General features: G+C 41.5%; 2 protein-coding genes across 2 annotated transcripts; one reads left to right on the top strand and one right to left on the bottom strand.

Annotated features, from left to right (window-relative positions):
• Positions 1-1,109: 1,109 nt before the first annotated feature.
• Positions 1,110-17,453, bottom strand: LOC306977086 (cytosolic phospholipase A2-like). The gene is made up of 19 exons (XM_079575257.1): positions 17,323-17,453; positions 14,291-14,380; positions 13,760-13,841; positions 13,132-13,280; positions 12,935-13,048; positions 12,616-12,653; positions 12,083-12,227; positions 10,072-10,208; positions 9,606-9,828; positions 9,368-9,482; positions 8,650-8,787; positions 8,467-8,556; positions 7,100-7,165; positions 6,147-6,277; positions 5,950-6,055; positions 5,539-5,723; positions 4,194-4,383; positions 2,673-2,830; positions 1,110-1,795 (listed from the first exon to the last, which is right to left on the bottom strand). The coding sequence occupies exons 2-19, from the start codon at positions 14,306-14,308 to the stop codon at positions 1,643-1,645; spliced, it is 2,238 nt and encodes a 745-aa protein (XP_079431383.1). The 5' UTR covers positions 14,309-14,380; positions 17,323-17,453; the 3' UTR covers positions 1,110-1,642.
• An 851-nt stretch (positions 17,454-18,304) lies between these two features.
• Positions 18,305-21,980, top strand: LOC306977120 (prostaglandin G/H synthase 2-like). Its single transcript, XM_079575295.1, has 10 exons — positions 18,305-18,436; positions 18,723-18,839; positions 18,919-19,062; positions 19,152-19,295; positions 19,617-19,798; positions 19,900-19,983; positions 20,072-20,318; positions 20,622-20,908; positions 20,994-21,141; positions 21,476-21,980. The coding sequence occupies exons 1-10, from the start codon at positions 18,376-18,378 to the stop codon at positions 21,886-21,888; spliced, it is 1,827 nt and encodes a 608-aa protein (XP_079431421.1). The 5' UTR covers positions 18,305-18,375; the 3' UTR covers positions 21,889-21,980.
• The last annotated feature ends 550 nt before the right edge of the window (positions 21,981-22,530 follow it).

Here is a 22,530-nt window from a genome sequence, read left to right on the forward strand (position 1 = left end):
TGGTGGCTTTAATGAGGGAGGGCCACACCTCTGCTGTAGGTGGGTAAACATGGCTGGGATGTTTGAAATATCCACAGGGGATGCACTTGGCGTGTGTAGGAGCTCACAGCTAATCACTTCGTGACTCCCTTTCCGTGTTGTTTGAAGTGGATTTCATGTTTGGACCAGTCAATCGGAAGAGGAAAAAACAGGTTGTTTTTTTTAATGGGCAGCCGCTTGTTACAGGGAACGTTATGTGCCATGGAGTCATAAAAACAGATGAACGCGAGTGAAGAATAAACTGACCATTTTTTCTGAATAACAAAATAGTAATAATAAAATTGCACAGACTCAAATAGTGCAAGGGGACATCACGAGAAAATTAATGATTGCGTTATTTCGCAATGCTTTGCAATAAAAAATAGTTTCGTGGAAAAAAACAACAAAACACAACAATTATTGTGAAATAAAGAAATAGTATTGCAAAATAACACAATAGCATTGCAAAATAACACAATAGCATTGCAAAATAATACTATAGTATTGCAAAATAATACTATAGTATTGCGATAAAATGTAATAATTATTGCGAATTATTGTGTTATTTCGCAATAGTTATTGCGTTTTATTGCGCTTTATTATAATTAATTGTCTCACGATGTCCCCTGGCAGACTCGTACTCACATGATCATCACTGATCATTTGAACAGAATAAATGTACATAGTATTTCAGAATAAGGTCCCTGTTCCACCAAATCAAAGCACCTTGAGACACTGTAGACCTGGTCAGACAAATGATAACGGTAAATAATCTAAAAGATGAGTCAAGAAGACCCTATCAAGCTAATTCCATGCATGAAAAATCAAAAAACATCATCAACATATAACAACATAATACAGTTTATTTGATATAAAGTTATGTAAAAATATATCCAATGTAAAACGGTGAACTCAAAGTGGACATATCATGCATAACTTGATATTTTACATGTAGAAATTTTAAATAATGTCTATGTAAAGACTCTAAGAAGTGAGATATGGGGCTGGTTAGGATTTTTGAATTGTGTCCTGTGCCGTGGGAAACATGACAGAACAGATAATACAAGCTTTTGTTTTCAGCTAACGGCATGCTTGCAAATCCGTTGCACAGTGAAGAACACACTTCAAGCACAGAACTGCTCAGAACGGATCCGGTCATGGGCTATGGGCTTTAAAAAAGTGGAGGACAGTTTTGTTTTATCTTGGAATATTATCTTGGAAATACAGATCGGAGTGCTTCAGCAGGAGACGAAGAAACTACCAAAGTGAACAGGATTAGTCAAAACTGTGTGAATGAAGCAAATGCTACTCAAGGTATGTTTTTGACAATGAAACAACATTATAACATGGTTAAATTAATGAAAAAGGTGATTTAGCATGATATGTCACCTTAAAGATGTATAAACCTAACCCCCCCCCCCCGTATCTGCTGATGTTAATGCCAAAAATCCAGCTCACAGTGGTTCCGTTAATCTCCAGTCAGAAACGTGTCTATCAAGTCAAGCTTTTTGTCACGTTTGTACAAATACAGCCGCGCGCAGATAAAGTTTCTCAGTTCAATAGAAAGTCGAGTCTTATTGCAAAAAGCAGCACTAAGTCCAGTTCCCCAAAGCCAAACGTCCAACTACTTGTTTCCAAAGTGATTCCACGGCTTGTTCTGTGAGGCCTGTTTGACGAACTTCTTTTTGGGGATGGGACTGAGACAGAACGGGAGAGAGCCACACGAGGCTCCCTCTTTCCGGGCCACAATGCAGTCTTTGATGGCCTCTTTGATCACCTGAAACCAAAAGTAATGCATCAAGGCATGGTCGGGTAGTGTGAGCAAAGAAAACACAAAGTAAGGACCAGAGTAGGAACAAATATCCACGTGTGTTGGCGATTAGATGTGCGTGTTATGAGTTGCCCTTCACTTTACAGCACAGTGACAGCATGATGGTGGAAATAGCATTGGGACTGCCCTGTTTCCAAATTATAACCATGAGAACGATCAGTCATTTCACTGTAAAATAAATTAGGAGTGTGTGTCCTGTTTCCATGTAATTACCATCATTACCACATTAATACACTTGTAGGTACTGTGCCATTTTGTTATGCTATTACTGCGCTGTAGAGCTGCACGATAGGAGAAGAAAATAGAGATATTTGATAACTTTTTTGAATATTGCAATGACATCATTATAATATTTTACCCTTTCTGCGCTAACTAAAGGTGAACCTTGGCACACTCTCAAGTAATCTTGCGTTTTTGGTTTAGGTTGTGTTAGGAAAGAATGTGTAGAGCTACAAAGTTCACGGCAGCCATATTTGATGCTTTCCTACATTCTAATATTATCATGTATATTCCACAAAATACCCGGACTGTTTATTACTAATTGGATCATTTATTATTACTCAACAAAGAAGTTCTGAATGTGATGAGTTCATTCCAGATGACACACTCTGCATCACCTAACTCAGGAAGCTCAAGTGACTCAGAAAGTCAGATTGACCGTTCACACACAACCAGGCACAACCAGACACACCTTCACCTCACCAGACCTGCACTGGCCAGCCAACATGAATTAAAAAAAAAGTTTCTACTGTTGCACAATCGCCCTCCTCAGCATAGCTTACTGATAACACATGGGCAGCGCTGGTTACTGTCGACTGGTTACCTCCAGGTTGTTGAGCGTGTTGAACTCCATGAGGTCGTGCAGCTGGGTGTAGGCCTTGTTGGTGTACTGGAAGTTAAAAGTGGAGTAAGGCGTCTCGGGGTCGTCGAAGATGTCGAAATCAGCCGCTTCCTTCTCCTGCTCTGTCTCTCGGGGAACACCTAAATGATCACAGGCATGGTCACAAAAATGACTTCACAAGGGACAATTATTCATTGGTGGAGCCACAGCTGGCCTGGGGTAGACTGACACATGCCGCTTCTTTTCCTTACCATATTATAAAAATCTGTTCCTGAGTGTGGACCATTTTCTCTCGTTTGTCTGCTAGCATAAACGTATAAATTCACACTGCACAAGTTAAGCTGAGTCCCGTGACCGTTTTAGCCCACAAACATTTGATCAAACTAGGTCATTATACAAAGAAAGTGGAAAAGTCATCCATGTGGAAAAATGCCGGCCTCCAATTACAAACAGGAACTCCATACTTGGCCCTATTCCGGCGCAGCTTGCTTATGTAACGCCGCATGTGCGCTTGGGGATGACCTGGTCAATGTATAGCTGAAAAGACGCAGAGATTCTCAGTTCTGACCAGTGATGCATGGTCTGTTTACGCAGCCCACTCCCCTACAACATCAACACTGTCCCAGCTGGCCTAGACTCTCCTAAAGGGGCCATAATTCAGCTCCATAAAACGCTGCTAACCTCGGAGGTATGCTATAGCTCATTTCTGCCAGCCACAGAACAGCTCAGGCGTGTTATATAGGGGTCACATATCCGAGGGGCCCACCGTTTAGAAACTCAAAACCCCAATATGGCCAATGCAATTTCCAGGAAGTAGTGCGTCACTGCGCCATGCCGGTAAAGAGGAATTAGGAATTAGTAGCAAAGCTCCTCATTCATGGCAATGTTGTCTTATGATTAATCATGACTTCTTTTGAGGAAAGTTGCTTACAAATTTTAAGAAGTTGCAGCCCTTTGATCATGTCCACCCGCAGCACCATGTGGATATGACTGAAAATGATCGCTCCTCCATATGTGACTTGGTGTCAATGTGCTCTATGCAGCTTTAGCCTCTTGAGCTACGTAGCCCAGAGGATACAGTCCAGGTTTTGTAACTAAAAGGTGTTTTTTATTTATTTCGTTGTGTCTGTGTGCTTTTATTAAAGTGCTTTTTAACTCTTTTTATTCAATATTTATCTTTGTTACTCTTCCTGTTTGCTGTATTTTCCTGGTTAGCACCAGTATAAGTGTGAAAGATCGGAAATCTACATCAGATAATAAATATCAGATTATGCTGTTTACGTGCCACTTCAACTCCAGAAACAAATGATTATTGGCATGTAAACGTAGCCTTGTGACTGGACTTGAGGTTCAGACCAGAGGACTTGGAATTGTGAATCAAGGATCAGTTCAGTTTAAGGCTTTGAAAACAACGCTTCCCGCTCCATCCCGCTCCATCCCGCTCCATCCCACCCCATAACGCCTATAGTTCCTCTGATGCATAGGACACATGAGCACACCCACCAGGCGCCTTGAACTTCCTGAAGTTGATGTTGACCAGGACAAAGTGGATGACAGTGGGGCAGTTCTTCTCTCCTTTGCGCGGTTTGAAGACGTAGCATTCTTTAAGTCCCTCCCGGTCGAACACTTTGGGGTCAATCTTAGGAAAGGGGAGCTTGTTCATGCGAGCCCACTTTTCAGCTAGCAGTAGCTCCTGGAAAATAGACCAATACACAATGTGGAAAGAATTAATTTGGTTCAGTTTGGCATTTTGTGTTGATGTGATTCATAAACTGCATCCTACTTGATAGAACTTTCTTTACAGCATCTGGGTCCAATGGAACTTTAGCCCGATTCACTATAATGGAATTTTGCTCATTTTAACCAGCTATAGAACTACAACTACAAGGCTCTTTCTGAACATCTAATCCCACAGAAATATTACTCTGGATTTTCTTTAGTAATTAATTTCAGACATACATTATTGCAGGCATACAAATGTTTTAATTTTGTCTGGAGAAATAGTGACATATATTATTCTCATTGGGCGTTTTTGGTCTTCTATCTGTTTTTTACAGTGTTTGTCTATGGAACTCTCAACAGTTTGGATGTCACTCTATTATTATATTATTGTGTGTGATGTTACCCTACAGGACAAAAATAGCATGGTATATAAAATAAACACCATCCCAATTACATGCAAAGACAATGGTCATTTTGTTTAACAAAGATTTCATGGACTTTATATTTCTTTAATGGTTTTGAATGGCTTGGCCATTATACAGTGTAGTTTATACTTTTATTATGTTTTATTGATTTATTTTATAAGAGAAACTTCGCACATCAATTACCAGAGGCAGGTGCGTAGGAGATGAGGGTAAATCCCAGTGAACATGAGTAAACAAAATAATACTAATACAGGCAAATGGCCTGATGAAGGTCTCAGGACCTAAACGTTGACCAAATCCTAATAAACTATTTTTGCAAGGTTGGCAGTGTGCAGGAAGTATTATTATTTTTACTCATTGATTTATTTTATGAAAGAGTTAATCAAAGTATTTTGTGTGTTTAAAACTTGCTAAATCATAAATGTATTTTACTGTGAGTTGGTCATAGATGTGACAGCAGTTATGCAGCATCGTTTGCAAATATGCAAACAAACTTTGCCCTGACAAGTCAGAAGAATGGAGAAGTTACATCTAATCAACAATTAACTAGAAAGTGTTTCATAAATTGGTAATGCATATCAAAACAGCATGTGTTTGAGCATGTCTCTAATCTGCTGCAGGTGAGCCACGGTTAACTGGAAGACTATTATTCATGCACCGAGTAGGGCACACAGTGATAGACAATAGTGTTAAACTATTACTTTAAAGGGTGGGCTGGAGTCGCTGGGTCGTGCAGAGAAGTCAAAGGAGATGATGAGGTTCACGCCCCGCTGTGGCCTCAGGATGAGCGGGTACGGCAGGTTATAGGTCAGACCACTGTCCACCACATGGATCTTCTTGCTCTTCACATCCAGAGGCTCGTAGATGCGGTCGAACTCATCTGGGTCTGGAGATGCCGTCATGTACAGAGAACAGGGTATGAATCAGGCAAATGATTCACAACAAAAAATATTTCAGTTGGCATTTTATGTCACAATAGCAATTTGCATTGTTTCCATGCACTGACTCGCAATGTACGCTTCTCAAAAACGTAGGCAGGCATTATAAAACAGCATTGTATTGACTGAACACTTTCCATCACTAGGAGCTGTCATTGTTGCGCTGTTGTTCACCTGTAACGGCGTCCACTTCCTCATCTGGCGTGGGAGCCTCGCATGAGTATTGCGAAGAAAAGAGAATGCTGGTGCTCAGGTTTAACCCCAGCATGAAATTATGCACCTGGATAGGAGAAAATATCAGTCAACTGTGTGAGCAGTCATAAACTTGGCATTTGCGTTTTATGATTTTATAGCAAGTGAGTAAGTAGTACCTTTCCCGCCCGGCCCTCTCGCGTGTTGAACAGAGCAGAGTCACTAAACAGGGATGTGAACATTCGCTGAACCCAACTGGCCTGAGCTGTGCGGGAGTACTCCTCCTCTGCCTCCTGGTTCTCAGACCCTACTATAGTACAGTAAGAACAGGATCAAAGAAAAGCAGGCACACAAAAAATAGACGAAAAATAAAGAACCATACATTAAAACAAGAAGCCGACGTTTCTCTCCCAATCTAGGAGTTTTGGTGACCGCCACACCCCCATATATCTATGTCCAATCCACATCTATATCTGGTGGCCATGAGAAAGCTTGAGGGAAAAGATATTTCAGGATTTTTGCTAGCACCTCTTAACTCTTCAACGATTAGGACTGCATGAATTAAAAAAATATATATCCCCAGAAATCAACTCTCAACACTCTAACTAGGAAATGAGGCCCCTCAAAATTCCTGAAATATCCCTTTAAAGGTGCATTATGGACCTTTCAGTGTTATCAGTACATATTTGATCTTTTAGTGACCCCTTGGCTGTGTGAGAGGTCTGCATAAAAAGTTCCATAATGGACCTCAAAGTTCATTTGACTTGTTTTAATGTTAGAAGATTGAATTAAGCGCCTGGATGACTGATCATTAAAAAACTAAATATGATAAAGACCTAGGTTTGGTTCAAATGGCGGCATTTGAACCACACTGATGGACCTTGTGTTTAGCATAAAACCGTTATAAAAGTGTAAATGATGGAATGATTAAAGGGAAAATAAAGGGATGGGTACATTTGACCGCTGTATCTGGCAAAAGTATCGAATGCAATGTTTAAGTCTGATTGCATCAAAGTAGTGGAAACTATTATTGTGTGCCTATGAGATCATTATGTTTCAACCTGACAAACCACATATTAGCGCTGTCAAGTTGCTCAAACGTACGTATACTGAATCACACACTTGAACTCACCTTTCCGTGGCTCGTCGTCATTGTCGAGGCTGTCCTCCCCCACGATGTGCCGTGGTTTGATCTGCTCTGTAAAACATGCCACAATTTCACTTTTCACTACACAAAGCAGGCACATCTATCTGGTTATCACTCAAACAGAGAACGTGAATTTAGTTTTTAAAATGGACGACTTGACTTTTTTTTTTCCAGTTTCTTATCCGCGCTAAAAAAAAAATGCAGAAACACAAAGTACGCTGCATGCTTACGTAAGGAGTCCACATTCTTCACACCTTTGTAACCATTTCAGATTGTGTGAATGGAGAAAGGTCAACAGCAAAAAAAAATGCACTTAACCAGTACAAACATCCGATGCGAGATGGATCGTCTTTCACTCACTGTGCTGCGGTAAAACTGATGGGTTAAGTTTAGCCGGGCTATTTTTAACCCATAAATACAAGTGACAAAGACTATCATACAAAGAATACAACAATGAGGGAATATCTGTTGTGTGCAAAGGGCGGAGCAAAAGGGCTTTTCTCAGTGAAGAAAATCTAAGGTTACACATAGCAACCAAACAAATATTTGCGCAGAGCTTTGAGGGAAAATGGTTCGATCGTTCTAGATTTAACCACATTGGCCACATGATATTAGGTGCTTTTGTTGTGGTTACGCCGGCATTCCTCTCAATACAAGGTGCAATCGGATAATGTTGGTGTTTATCATGTGTCTTATTGGATTACGAAGACTGTAGCAAACACTGGGAAAACCTTGGTGACTATATTTGTGTTGATGGGCTTTTTAGGCATCTTGACTTGAATCGAGAAGAAGAAAAGATTCTTCAGGGTTCTTTACCATACTTGTGACATAAGTCAAAAGCGGAACCGAAACTGTAGGCTACATTAGCTTTTTAGGATACTGTACAGCTTAAAGAAGTACTAAGTAACTCATGCCCCTAGAGGCCATAAGCGCCACTGCAGGTGTCGTAGCATGTTGCGTTTTTTTTTTACTCATTAATTGTCCGTGAGAGTAAATACTAAAAAGGGAGAGAGGGATTTTGTACATCCAATGACACAATGGAGATCATTTTTTTCACTCAAACTTGGCTGCAAATACTGTTTAAGTGGCGCTAGCCCGCAGTTAGCTTTACCCGTTAGCATGTTAGCTTCTTCTTCATGATTCTATTAGTGTGTATTGGGGCCTCCGACCCATTGGTAGCGAAGTTGCAATGTGGTTTTCTGGCCAGAAGGACAACAGAGATGATTTAATAAGGTAAACAAGTTACTTAATACTGTTTTAAATGAATGCAATGAGAATGACCCAGGCTAACAACTCAAGGTTCACTTCTACAGCGATATCCCAATGAATGAGTTGATCCTGTGATAACTTACCGAGCTCTTCCTCCATGGTGCAGCCTCCTACGGTGTCCTTCACCCCCAGCACGCGGTTGAACAGGATGGAGAAGGCACTGCCCCACACCCCTGTCGCGATCACAACACACAGTCATTCACACTTACACGGAGGCGCACAGTCTGACAATGCGGCGCAACTGTTGTGCGTGAAAACAGACTCACCCATCAGAAAGTGCAGAGGGTTCTCTTCGTATTTCTTCACGACAGTTCCCATGAAGAACTTGCTCCCAAACAGGTCGGGGGTCATGAAGGTGCCGTACTTGGCCATCCCGATCTCATATGGGCTGAATTCCACCCAGTCTGCAACAGATCAAACATGTATTTATTACGGACGCTTAGCACAACATTTCAGAACTGACAAAATCATTTACCAAGACATTGTTTTTTATACTGAAATCAGCTTCGACTGTGAAAAAAAAACTAGCAGCCCAGAGCAAGTTTCCATGTGTAAAGTGCACAAACAATAGAAATACTTCAACATGTAAGCCAATACTGACTTCTAAGAAGCTTGAGCTAAAAAAAACTTGAAGTGTAGGAAGACTGACGTTTCAGAGCTTAAAGGAGGCATTCTTGCAGGTGGAAAATCTTGGTCTACGCTGTAGTACAGGTTTGAACTGCCATGTTAGTTTGCATGTTGTCCAGCACTTCTGCTACTTTCTATATTATGAAAATAGATTTGCAAGGGACAAAATGCAAAATCAGAGTGGTTAGTGTGAAAAGTGCGTTTTGTATTATCAATGCTGTGAAGGAAGACATAACACAAGCCTCTCATGAACATATATCGAGAGCCAGAGAGTTTTTACCTGTTAATCAGATCAAAACGCTTTGACGATGAAAGAAGTATGCAAGTGATTTTCAAGAACAGTGAAAATGTGTTTACCTGCAAACATGAGCTCGGACACATCTGGCTTGACGTGCAGACATGTAAAGAGAGGGAGAGGGCTCTGGGCCTGGTCAACTTTGTCCTGAATTTCACTCAGCTTGATGTCCATTCTCTAGTCATGGGGATGTGAAGCAACGGGAGTGTGAACGATTAGCAATCATTTTTACTTTTGTATTCTGCAGCAGCCAGCACGGTCCCTGAAAGTGACCTGACACCGACCCTCCGCAAGTCTTACCGCAGGTATGAGCGTCTCTCCTATGAGCATCCCAAACACATCGGTGAAGGTCACAGGCTGTCCCGTGGCCTTTTTGGCCCACAGAGCCTGGATGTAGTTGGTGATGTGTTGGGGCAGCAGCAGCCTCAGCGGATTACCGCTAACTCTATTCATCAGCTCTGAGTTGATTTCCTTCGGGCCCTTATTTGGAAAGTCCGGGTGTGAGTAGAGAGTGGACATGTACCTGCAGGTATGCACAAAGACAATGCGAAAGCGCTTTAATGAAAGGGAAAGAACGATTAAATACCTATCAGTGTGATCAATGGGGCAGAGCAGTATCAACCACAAGAAGTCACTCGGTAAAAATGCTATTCACTGATGACATCTTTGTACTAGTGGAAATCGAGGGACTCACCAGGGCAGGGCAGCAGCAAGTGAAATGTTATAAATGTTATAAAAAATGACAGAACCGCAGTTCAATACTAACCATGTGGACCCTGAGAGTCCAGCGACATACGTGGCACAGTCCAGGACCCCAGACTCAAACAGGGCCTTCATGACACCCGAGAACCCCACCATGGCGCGGAAACCGCCTCCAGACCCAGCTATGGCTATTACCGGCACCTGGAATTCACACCCACAAATTCCACTTAAAAGATAGATGACCTGCTTAAGCACATAATTACACATTACAAAGGATGAGACATTGGGTTCACTTTTATTCAGGCATTCTTGCTGCTTGAGTAACTTCCCCCTACAAATTGGGATGGCATCGGTTGCATAATTTCTTTTCACAAAATAATCCAGGCTTCGGTATTTACACGGATTTTGTAATGCTCATTGCAATAGAACTTCCTCCTTGTAGTTTTCTCTTTTTTTTTTTTTTTTTACTTTTTGCACTTTCATTCATCAAGTGGTGCCCAGTAGCTTGAGATATGCGGAGGGCGGTAGCTGGATATCTCATCAGCCGAAGCTCTTGGCACTTGGGGAAGACAAGCGTAGGCCTGGGTGGGAGATTACAGCCGTACTCAAGGGCGGGCCGCCAAAACCACAGTGTGAAAATGAAACTTGCACAGGGTCATGGTTCTCAGGGCAGCTGTGGGCTCAAGCTAGAGTAGGTACAAATGATCGTTTTATTGAAAGGCAAAAAACTGTTTGATTCATTTTAATAGAAATAGAAGAAAACCTTGGCCAGTCAATACCTATCGCATGATACCCAAGTTCTTTTTAGGTATTTAAGCCAAACATTTTCAAAGTAGTGGGTCACGTGACAAAGGGTGATTCTCAATTATTGACTTGTTTCATGCTCATTAAAGTGATGTTTTATTTATTTTATAAAATGTGCAAAATCGACCACCTGGGCTTGCATTTTGATGTAAAGTAAGCGATAATAGCGATAGTCCCTCCTTCCCAGATCTCAGCAATAAGTTTTAGAGTTTAGTATCCTCCGACGTTGACCAATGAGACAAGCTTTTCTGTGAACCAGCCAGCCAGGTCCAATCAGGAGGGAGGGGGAGGAGCTTGACCTTTTTCTTTTCTGTTCCTTCCAGTGTTGCCAGATGTACGATAACTATTGTATTTGTACAATCATTTTGACCCCTGTATGACGTACGATAAATAATTTTAAAAAGCCTGAAATGCTGGGTAATTTCAGAGCGCCAGATAAAGTCTGGGTAAATTCACAGTCCCCTCTCAGCTTTGCTTTCGCTCTGATCTGGAGTCAGACTTAGCCTCCGTATTCACGTAGGCGCAATATCTGCTCCTGTGAGAAGGAGAGACTGTCGCTGGATCAGTTTTACATTTCCTCTATCTCATATTCTCCTGCCGTCTCACCTCTCGCGACGTCGTAATTTCATTGATATGAGCCATAGATTGCGCAGGTGCTACAGCGCTATTGGCATATTCATAGTGTACGATAGTTTGTGCTGAAATATGATCCTTTTGGAAGCTTTCTACGACAAAATGGTTTTAAGAATCTGGTAACCCTGGTGCTCTCATTTTGTAAACATGGTTAAAGAATTTGATAGTTTACTTTAAAATTTCACTCTTATCTCTCCTCACTCCTCAAACTTACAGACTATCACTTTAAGGTTGCCAAAAATTATAAATCTGGGCTCGGTTTTTGTGTTGGAGACATTCAAACTCTCATCTACAATTGCAGAAATTCAAATTGAAATGGGATTTGGGTTGATTTAAACAAAACAAAATTGGATAAAATACATTCAAAAGTAAAGAAAACTATAGCTGTTTTGACAACACAATCCCAAGCTCTGAAGTCTTATGGATGAGATGTTTATATTTTCATCTCCAAGAATAGACAAAAGGATTATATAGGGTCCGGCAGCTGATGGACCCGTATGTCATGTTTACACAAAAACTATGTGTTACTCACATGACGTGTCGACTTGTTTTATTGTGGAAAAAACGTAAAGTGCTTTTGAATCAATAGGACTGAAGTTTCTAACACAATAAATCTCCTATTACAGTAAACTGGTCACCTCTTCTGGGGAGCTGGGCAGGTAGCGCGGCTTCTCCATGTCCAGCAGCTTCTTGATGCCCAGCATGACCCTCTCCCTCCTGGTGTGTCTGAACGCCTTCTCCTTGTCGCACAAGGCCAAGTTGAAGCGTAGGTCCTGGTTGGTGCTGCAAATCAAACAATAATGGGTCAATCTTTATATCTGTAAGAGGAGAGTCTGCCAGTGCTTACATCTCTGTATCGGAGGAGAGATACGATGTCGGGGCGGTTAGCAGGCATGACCTTTCTGCTACAGTAACCACTCTTCTTTCCAACCATAACAAATCCCTTAAGAATGACCAGTATTTCAAATGTCCTCGTTAAACCTTAAGCGGTCGCACAACATAAAACGTTTGGCTCATATTAGTTTACATTACTATACGCGTCATCACACTAAGTTTAACCAAGTTTAGCTCCTCACTCTACCCAACATAAATTCTTGTGAACTTGGTGACGGAGTTGAGTTTATGTGGAAGCGAATTAAGCAAATGTGAAATAAAATGAGAACTTGGTTACCAGAGCTCCAAAGACATTTCCAAGTTGACTTTGGTTGCCTGTCAAAACAAAGGCAAAAGAGAAGTTTGAATCGTGACCGTGGCGCTGAGATACACAATACCTCAAAGTCCTTAATTATGCAAAATCAACTTTAGCCATGTCGCACTGATGTTGCCCCAGTGAACACCTTTTCAGACTGTAAAATATGGGGAAATGCGTAAACCTAAATAAACACCTTTAACAAGTAGTCAATGAATGGTTCCTGACTCCATTTCAACATTTGGACTTCCTTAAAAAAACACTTTCAGTATATTGCATTTGTACTGCGTTTATGCCTTACTTTGCCAATGAGGAGGCTCTCTATCTTTGTTTCGCCCATCTTCAGACTGCCTATCTCAAAGGACGCCGTTCCAAGAGTCTCGTCCATCACGTAGTTGGCATCCATTAAGGTGATCTGCAAGTATGAGCAGTAGTTTTGACATGATAGAAGTCGAAGCTAACTAAGAAAAGAGGCTAGAATGAACAGCAGGGCCATACCTCCAGGACGTTTGGCTGATTGGGGTCGAGGATGAACTGGAAAGTCTCGTTCCATTTGGGGTTGATGTCATTGTCTATGTGTTTGGTCTTCCTTCGGCTCTCGGGGGCAGTGGGGATAAACAGCTCCACATAAGGGTCTGGGGTGTCCACTGGGGGAAAGCATGATGTCGTTCAATGGACTTGAAGCAATAAGGTTATATAGATAGATGTGCTTTCTTCTGAAATAGTTCAAGACCAAATTCTAGCTTTACATAGTCCATATGATGCTGTCAAGAATTTGGATGCAACATACTGCAATGGAGTAAAATAAATATCACCATGAGAAAAGAAATACTGTATGGTATAGCCCCAAACTGGTTTACAGTAGCCGTAACAAATACATGTATTATTTATTTGTGCTGTGATTGTCCAGTGACTTTCCATACAGTAGCATTATCTCATGATCCACCAGGCATCTTGTTATTATACTATATATAAATATGTTCTACCTGTGAATTCTAAAAGATGATTTTAAATGTAATTTGACACGTGGCACTGACGTAGGTGAGGCCTCAAGGCGAGCACATTCTTGGCACTTGACAAGGCTTGATAAATTCTTATAAAATACATAGCCTACGTCCATACTCACACAAGTCCCCCAGCGCTCCTTTGGTCACATTCTCTGCTCCGACTACGGTCACTCTGAACTTGTGAGAAAACTGTTGTTCCACCTGCAGAGAAACACACCTTGGTTTTGGCCTCACTAGTATGTTATATATCACAGGAAATCTGCTGATAAGGAACACATCTGTGCTTTAGGCAGGTTTAAACATGTCACATGTTCATATGTTCTCTATAAAACGTGTGCGCTGCCTGCCAAAGTCTGTTAAAACAATCCTGGTTACATTTGCAGAGAAATATGAGACAGTAATTCAAACAAGCCTCTCTTTGTTTCTGCAGACACTATTATGTATTCTATATGTTTCATGTAAAAGGTTTGTCCACGATCACAAATCTTTAAAAAAAGGATTTCTCTGCTTTAGGTATGCAAACAACAAAATAGTTTCTGGTTGCCTCTTTTGCATACTGGCTCCAAATACTACAAGTGTCTCCAACATGGTGAAAAAGGACACATTTATAAGAAGATTTAAGGCAGATACAGTGTCTGAGTGATACTTACAATAATACTCGAGGCCATTTTGAGCAGGCTGTTCTTCTCTATAGGTGCTTTAGGGGGAACTTGTCAGTCAAGAAGAGTAGCATTTACAGTCTGCAAGATGAAAAGCATTGTTTGGGTTAAAACGCTGAAAGATGGCTGCCTAAATGATCCATTTAAGACTATAACTACTACTTTATCAAATATTTGTGGGTTTCTTATCTTTACAACTGACATAATAAGCTATTTCTATACATGCAACACACATTTCAAGATTACTGTCACATTAATGATAAAATATGAGTTGAAAATATGTGGCTAACATTATAAGTATGATCTTGTTGTAACAGAGGTGCCACAGCCACAACAAGCAGGCGTGTTAATACAAAGCGCTGAATGTGATGTTGCTTTAGAGATATCAGTAAAAACCTTTTCTTTCCTGGCACAACCAAGGGGAAGTGAGAGGCCACAAAAACCATGATAAAGCCACGGCTTAGCCAATAGTTCAACAGTCTGGCAGGCAGAATATATAAGAGGTCAGAAGAGTATGTTCAGTGTGTTTCCCTGTAAGGATAACTACCGCAAGGGATTCTAATTATTAAGTACAAATGATGCTCTATGTTCTGCAGGATTCTGGTGGACCATGTGGCAAACTTATTTCACATTTTTGTCATTTTTCTGCTAAACCTGCCCACCATTTCCTCAACTGAGCCAGGTACAGGCAGGTATTTAGCATTCTGAGGTCACATATGATAAATGCTGAGACCACACACTGCCTGTAAGAGCAGCACTTGGGTGGCACTTCACCCTGAAGCTCTTCTGTGCTCTAAACCAAACAATAAAAGGAGAGGTCCTGCTGTGCTGACTGACCATCATATCAAGTTTTACACACAAACTTCTGCTTTTTACTAAGGTTAAGAGTATTTTTAGAACCCTATATGAAAAAAGAGAAAACAATGAGAGATCCATCCAGACTCCATACATCTACAAATCCATATCAATGGATATGGCTGAGCCTTCATAAAGTCTGTAAGAATAACAGAAAATCAGCACAACTGAATGCTTAGCAGCTTTTTTATTAGCTCACCACAGCCTGCGTGACGTTTTGGGCAAGTAGCCCTTCTTCAGACAATAAAAGTGCACATGTGGTTAATCCTTTCCTTTGTCATGGTTTTGGAAAGACACTTATTATTACTTTGTACTTTATTTTTAGAGCATCCATGTAGCGTGTGGTGTACTATGACGAAGCATAAGGATCCCACTCATTGCTGTGCACCTTCTTAATCAACATTACACACAATGGTTTTCTGTTTTGGCAGAAGTACTCAAACGGTTCAGAAATGGGAGCAAAAAAATTACTCGAGTAGAAGAAGAAGTATCAGCTGAAAATTGTACTTCAGTAAAAGTATCCAGTCAAATGTGTAACACTTTATTTTACATTACCCCTGATACATTGTACCTACAACATTTAGAGCAATGAATGTGCTGTAACAATGTGTAGTAACATGTATCTATATATGTATCTGTAGTTTGAAGGTACGTAATGTAATAAGACATAAAACCCTTAACTCTAACCCTAACCTTAGGCCCTAAGGGTCTTAATACATTATGTACCTACTAAGTACTGATAAACATCATGCTATTGTTGATGTACTACATTGGCACAAGTTATTACAGACTCACAAAGCAGATTTCACTGCACTAAATTGTACATGGTCGTGTACAAATAAATTGTGCCCAAAAAAGTATTTGGCACATATTTGAAAACTGTTAAAAGGCATAAAATGTGCATCATTTTTATTGTAGTAAAAAAGCATTTATGATAAACTTTAGTAAAAGTATCTCAAACTTTAGCTGTACTTTAGACTGAGTTACTTTTGACCGCTGCCGTGCATTATGTTTCTTTTATACTGAACACATTCACACTTTTTGGATATCTCTTTTTACAACAGGGTAATTATCAATACAACTGTGGCCCGGTTTGTTAGAGATTTGGCATGAGTGGGATGTGAGTGCGTGTGTGGGTGATATGAAGCAGATCAAGGTCATCAAGCCCTTTCTCAGATGCCCAGCAAAGCGTATTCTAAATGAGAGGACAGAGAGCACGTATCCACAGCCTGCACGCGTCCAGTCACGTACTGTGCATCAACGGGCCAACTTTTGGAGGTGCCAGCTCCCCCTGTCCCTGTTCTGGACAGAAAAGATGATGAAGGAGGCAGACTGTGAATAGTCCAGACCGAGCCAAATAAATCCACTCTCTGTGCTGAATAGGCGCATTTTTAAATGCGCATTAAAAAAAATGTGAAAGACAACAGACTGATGCAAAACAGCTGCAGGAATGACAGCTTTGGGAGCAATTCAATGCAGCTCTTCCTGGTGTTGGGATGTGGACATTAATGACTTTCATGAATGAAAATTTACGTTGTCATTTAGTCCTCATTTTATCTGAAATTATTGCCTAAGTACATACAATCAGAGGGTATCGTTTTACTTGATGCCAGGGACCAAATAAAAGCTATTGAAGAGGACAGTATAAACAGGTTTTGCCTGATTCTTGTTGCTCCTAAGACTCGGAATATAAGGTCACATCCGAGAGGTGAGACAGAGTTTCAAGTTTGTATTATTATTATTATTATTATTATTATTATTATTATTATTATTATTATTATTATTATTATTATTATTATTATTATTATTATTATTATTATTATTGGAAGCAGAGAAATAGCTTGTTTGTTGTTTTGTAAAATATGCATATTAGTTTGAATCATACGTTGGCATTTAATCATTTATCAGCAGATTGGAGTTAACTCAAGATTAGTAAAGTCTGTCAAAATGAATTAAAAAGCCCGCACTTTACTCATAAGGCTACATTCATGGGTTAGCCGGGTTTTTTTTTATGTTCCTCGTTGTATTAGTTCCGTAAAACAAGTAGTTTGAGAGACTTGTGACACTCCCGTTGCAGCGAGGCTAGGTTTCCTTCGCCTCTCTGGCCGGTGCTTCTTTATGTTCAGATTTACCTGAACGCCAAAAACGAGCAAAGTGAAGAAACTTACCTTTGCATGGCAGCGCTGTACAGTCGCTAATCCGGAGAAAAGGTGTCATGCTGTCCGCGATCATCGCACCACCAGCCAGCGGCGCTGAAAAGGAGGAGTCACGCAGCCGGGGATCGGAATATGCGCACCAAAAAAGTTCAACAAACAAAAAACGAAAGAAAAAAAAGTTCACTTCACCGTGGAAAAGATCTCAAATCTGAGTTAAATCGTGCAGTGGTGTAAAACAGCGACTCAGGAAAAAGTTCGCGGACAAGTCAGACGGCGCGTTTCCTCCTCCAGCTGGCTGCGGCTGCGGCTGCCATCCTCCTGCTGATCCCACTGAGCTGCACTTCCAACTGCGTCCGCCAGAGGGCGCCAAAGCTGCCGATGCAATATACACAGCGACACAACCGGAAAAGCTTTAAAATAATAGTTCTAGTTTTGCTAATTATAACTTGGTCAAATCTTTAAACGCAAACATTAATGGAACATAGACAGAAGGGAGCAAAGTGTGGCTTGAATACGGAGGAAAGTGCGTGTTGTGTGTCTCCTTATGAAGACAGTTCATTTTTCAAGTCCAAATAAATTAATTTCATATACAATCATTTATGTCAGTCCATCTATACTCGTGAAAATTGACAGATTTATTTCGCATATTTGTCTTTGACGCAATGAATCCGCATAGTCGTATCAAACCCATCAGCGCTCAGTCATAGTACAGGCATGACCTAATAATAATAATATGACAGTGCTACAGTGTTACTGGTACGTTCTTCGTGTCGGGATCAGTTCTAGGCCAACAGAACCTGAAGCGGAAGTAGGATCATTGTGAAACATAAAACATTCCTGGTGTGTGTGTGTTTGTAGAATGAATGAGTGAGTGAGGGGGGGGGGGGAGGGGGAAGCGCAGCATCCAGAGCGAGAGGGGGGGGTCATGTGACGTCATATGCGCCCTGGATAAAGGTAGTGGCGCGCACAGGTCGGGCACACACTGCGTAGAGCGATCCCAGCGCAGAGAGGAGAGGAGGAAACGAGAGAGAGAGAAAAAGAATCACAAGAGAAAGTATTTGGAGCATGTACAGACTCACAGCGGCGGCTCTGCTTTTAGCACTGGGCTTTCTGGTCTGCGAAGGGGGTAAGAATCACCACTTTTTTGTCATTTTGCGCATCATAGAGTGAAACTGCCAGTGTTTTTCAAACCTTTCATATACATGTGCAACTTTACTCCGTGTGCTTTATGCATAGAAATGGGGAATTGTTTGATACACTGACCATTCTGGAGATACTTTAACTTTGCATAATAAGACAAACTTTCAGAAGCCTACATTTTAGAGCTTGTGCTTATAAAGGACATTTCTTCATTTTCATTCACTGATTTACATGAATGGCAAGTGATGCTGAACATCTCTTTTTATCTCCAGGTAATCCGTGTTGCTCACAGCCATGCCAGAACCGAGGCTTCTGCATGGACCTAGGACCAGACAACTATGAATGTGACTGCACACGGACCGGCTACTACGGAGAAAACTGCACAACACGTAAGCATTTGGCCGGCAGTCATAGTAGAATGAATTAACAATTTTGTTAAAACTCCTCTGCCTTTTTTCCATCCAACAGCGGAGTTTCTGACCTCGCTCAAACTCACCCTCAAACCGTCGCCCAACACGGTCCACTATATCCTCACGCATTTCAAAGGATTCTGGAACATCGTGAATGGCATATCGTTTCTACGGGACGCCATCATGAGATACGTCCTCACATGTGAGTCCTCTAAGATCTAGCCAAGCTTTATTCATAAAAAAGAAAAAAAAGAAACAAGTGTATGAACCCGTTGTACTTGATTTCTCCAGCTCGATCCCACATGATCGCCAGCCCCCCAACCTACAATTCGGTGTACAGCTACAAGAACTGGGAAGCCTACTCCAACTTGTCCTACTTCACCCGGACACTCCCCCCCGTGCCGGAGGATTGCCCAACACCCATGGGTGTCCTAGGTGAGTGCAGCGCCTGTCTTACGTTTCTGCTTTGAAAACCTGTTCTCTCAGATTCTTCATATCTTAACGAAGAGCGTCTCGAAAGTGTGGCATAACGTCACAGGAAGTGCTCAACCCATAATTATCTGTCTGGCCAGATTAGGATGAACAATGTGGTTCTGCCTCCAAAACAGAATTAGAAAACTGCTTTTTGTTTACATTAAGTAGTGTGTGAAGTGTTTAGTAAATAGATGTTCAAAGCCTTTCAGTACACGTGACCACATCAAAATGAAATAACGCCTTCTGTATTGTGGCTGATCATGATTATTATTCCATCCACAGGTAAGAAGGAGCTGCCCGATCCTAAGGTGTTGGCTGAGAAGCTTCTGGCCCGGAGACGCTTCATCCCTGACCCCCAGGGCACCAGCCTCATGTTTGCCTTCTTCGCGCAGCATTTCACTCACCAATTCTTCAAATCCGATATGAAGAGGGGCCCAGCCTTCACTGCCGCTCCAGGCCATGGGGTAGGTTTAAGAGTTCTTTAGACCTTAAATGTATTGCATAACATGTTCCTTTACAGATAAATCAAACAAAACATCATAGTAACAGTACTTTTGGTTTGCAGGTGGACCTTAGCCACATTTATGGAGTTTCCCTGGACAGGCAACACAAGCTGAGACTTTTCAAAGATGGCAAACTCAAACACCAGGTACGCCTCCGAAAAGTCTCCCTTAACCAATACATGTTAATCTTTTGCTACATGCTTCTTACAAATCTTTCTTATCTACCTCCCTTAGATGCTGAATGGGGAAATGTATCCCCCCACGGTCAAAGATGTGGGAGTGGAGATGCACTACCCTCCCCATGTCTCGGAATCGCAGCGTTTTGCCGTGGGACACGAGGCTTTCGGCCTGGTCCCTGGGCTCATGATGTACGCCACCATCTGGTTGCGGGAGCATAACCGAGTGTGCGACGTTCTCAAGGAGGTGCACCCGTACTGGGACGACGAGAGGCTCTTCCAGACCGCGAGGCTCATTCTGATTGGTAGGTCGTTGAAATGGGAAGCGTTACGGCACAATGATGTGAAAATGTTTTAGCAGAGGAAGTGGTCAAAAAGATTCTGCACTCCGCCAAAATGTCTTGTTCTCACCATGTTTTTTTTTAGATACGTCTGAACTGAGATGTTGTCAGTTTGTTAAGAGGTCTTTAGCACCTCCTGTGATGCTATTTTATCTTTATGTATAATTCAGCTATATTTCTTACATTGGACTTATTGTAGGCAGTAGCGTCTTGTACAAAAACGGTGCCTGCATATTAACAATTTACCCTTTTGTATTCTTTCTGCAGGAGAAACTATCAAAATCGTCATCGAAGACTACGTGCAGCATCTGAGCGGCTATAACTTCAAGCTCAAGTTCGACCCGGAGCTCCTTTTCAACCAGAAATTCCAGTATCAGAACCGCATCTCGTCCGAGTTCAGCACCCTGTACCACTGGCACCCGCTGATGCCCGACTCCTTCCACATCGAGGAGCGCGAATACAGCTACAAGGAGTTTGTCTTCAACACGTCCGTGGTGACCGAACACGGCATCAGCAACTTGGTGGACTCGTTTTCCAAGCAGATCGCCGGACGGGTAAGGATGAGCAGAAATCTATGTTAGAATGATCCAAATAAATGTACAAAACTGGATATTCATGAAGATGACTTTTGGTTTTTAGGTTGCCGGTGGCCGAAATGTCCCAGGACCAATTCTGTACGTGTCCATCAAGTCCATTGAAAACAGCAGGCAAATGCGCTACCAGTCGCTGAACGCCTACAGGAAGAGGTTCAACATGAAGCCCTACAGCTCCTTTGAGGACATGACCGGTGAGTTCAAGTACAGATAAGACTTGATAATTGCTACAAAGTGTTAGTGCACCTTATTAAAGGCAGGCACATTGCAACAGATAGAAGCTCAGCGACATTAAGACAACAGATGGGTCCTCCATCTTAGATAAAGTAAGCAGGTTGTCAACACACCGAGCAAGGCATAAACATGCGACAGAGGTCTCCTGCTTTCAAAGACAAACACGCTATGTCACTTATAGTATTAATACACATTTGGAAACAGAGATCGAGAAAATGAAAAAAAAAGAAAGATTATAGTGTAAGAGTATATTTTTTTACGACATTCAGCTCACATTCTTTTCTGTTGATTTAGGAGAAAAAGAAATGGCTGCTATTTTGGAGGAGATGTACGGACATGTCGATGCCGTGGAGCTCTACCCGGGTCTGCTGGTGGAGAAGCCCCGGGAGAACGCCATCTTCGGGGAGACCATGGTGGAAATGGGCGCCCCCTTCTCCCTCAAGGGGTTGATGGGAAACGCCATCTGCTCCCCTGAATACTGGAAGCCCAGCACTTTCGGAGGCCAGGTGGGCTTCGACATCATCAACACGGCGTCTCTGCAGCGGCTCGTCTGCAACAACGTGCAGGGCCCCTGTCCTGTGGCGTCCTTCCACGTGCCTGATGTAGAAGAGACAGGCTCGGTGGTCATCAACTCCAGCACGTCTCACTCAAGCGGCAGCGAAATCAACCCCACTGTAATTCTGAAAGAAAGGACTACTGAACTCTAGTTTATTTCTCTATGACTTTATCTGGAATTTTATTTTTCTATTTATTTAATATTTATTTATTTTTCTATTTATTATTTCTATTTAGAATAAAAGCAAAACTGTTACACACCCTTTTGTACGATGTTATGTATCTTATGTATGTATTGATGTCAAACGTGCTGTTTATTTTATTTATTGAAAGTCTAATGTGTCGTAAGTTATTGTTACAGTAATGACCTCAGTTGGTGTAATTTGATACTTGAAGGTTAGTTTACAGTTTCAACTGCACTGTCGTCTGTTACTATGTTTCTTTTGTTTTCATTGTCATAAGTGCCTTTTGTAAAAGAACTAAAAGTGAAACCACAATAGTACTTCTTCATAGTGACTGCTCTGTCTCACTGTGTTAGCCTCAGCTCATTGTAAGGGATATTTCCTCGGTGCAAGACAATAAATGCAAAAAGAAATGGTTTACATTTCAGAGAAAAAAATCACCTGTTGTGTCTTCACTTGCAACTTAACACCAAGAAAAAAAACATTAATAACATACAAATTCTGATACATTGGGTCCCCAGTTGTTGGCTTAACCCATACGAAGAGACTAAAATAAATGATTCATGACACTCTCATTCAGCATGGTTGATGTGATCAGAGTTCTGACAGTTG

Source organism: Gobius niger, assembly GCF_951799975.1.
Source record: "Gobius niger genome assembly, chromosome: 17".
Lineage (NCBI taxonomy): Eukaryota > Metazoa > Chordata > Actinopteri > Gobiiformes > Gobiidae > Gobius > Gobius niger.

What these genes read in the sequence shown, in the direction of transcription:
- LOC306977086 (XM_079575257.1), bottom strand. An exon ending in ATCAGCCAAACGTCCTGGAG is followed by an intron (nt 13,049 to 13,131) that starts GTATGGCCCTGC and finishes TCATACTTGCAG; the next exon opens with ATCACCTTAATGGATGCCAA. An exon ending in GGAAGTGGACGCCGTTACAG is followed by an intron (nt 5,724 to 5,949) that starts GTGAACAACAGC and finishes CGGCATCTCCAG; the next exon opens with ACCCAGATGAGTTCGACCGC.
- LOC306977120 (XM_079575295.1), top strand. Translation starts at nt 18,376, where the DNA reads ATGTACAGACTCACAGCGGCGGCTCTGCTTTTAGCACTGGGCTTTCTG. An exon ending in ATGGCAAACTCAAACACCAG is followed by an intron (nt 19,984 to 20,071) that starts GTACGCCTCCGA and finishes TACCTCCCTTAG; the next exon opens with ATGCTGAATGGGGAAATGTA. An exon ending in CGCGAGGCTCATTCTGATTG is followed by an intron (nt 20,319 to 20,621) that starts GTAGGTCGTTGA and finishes TTCTTTCTGCAG; the next exon opens with GAGAAACTATCAAAATCGTC.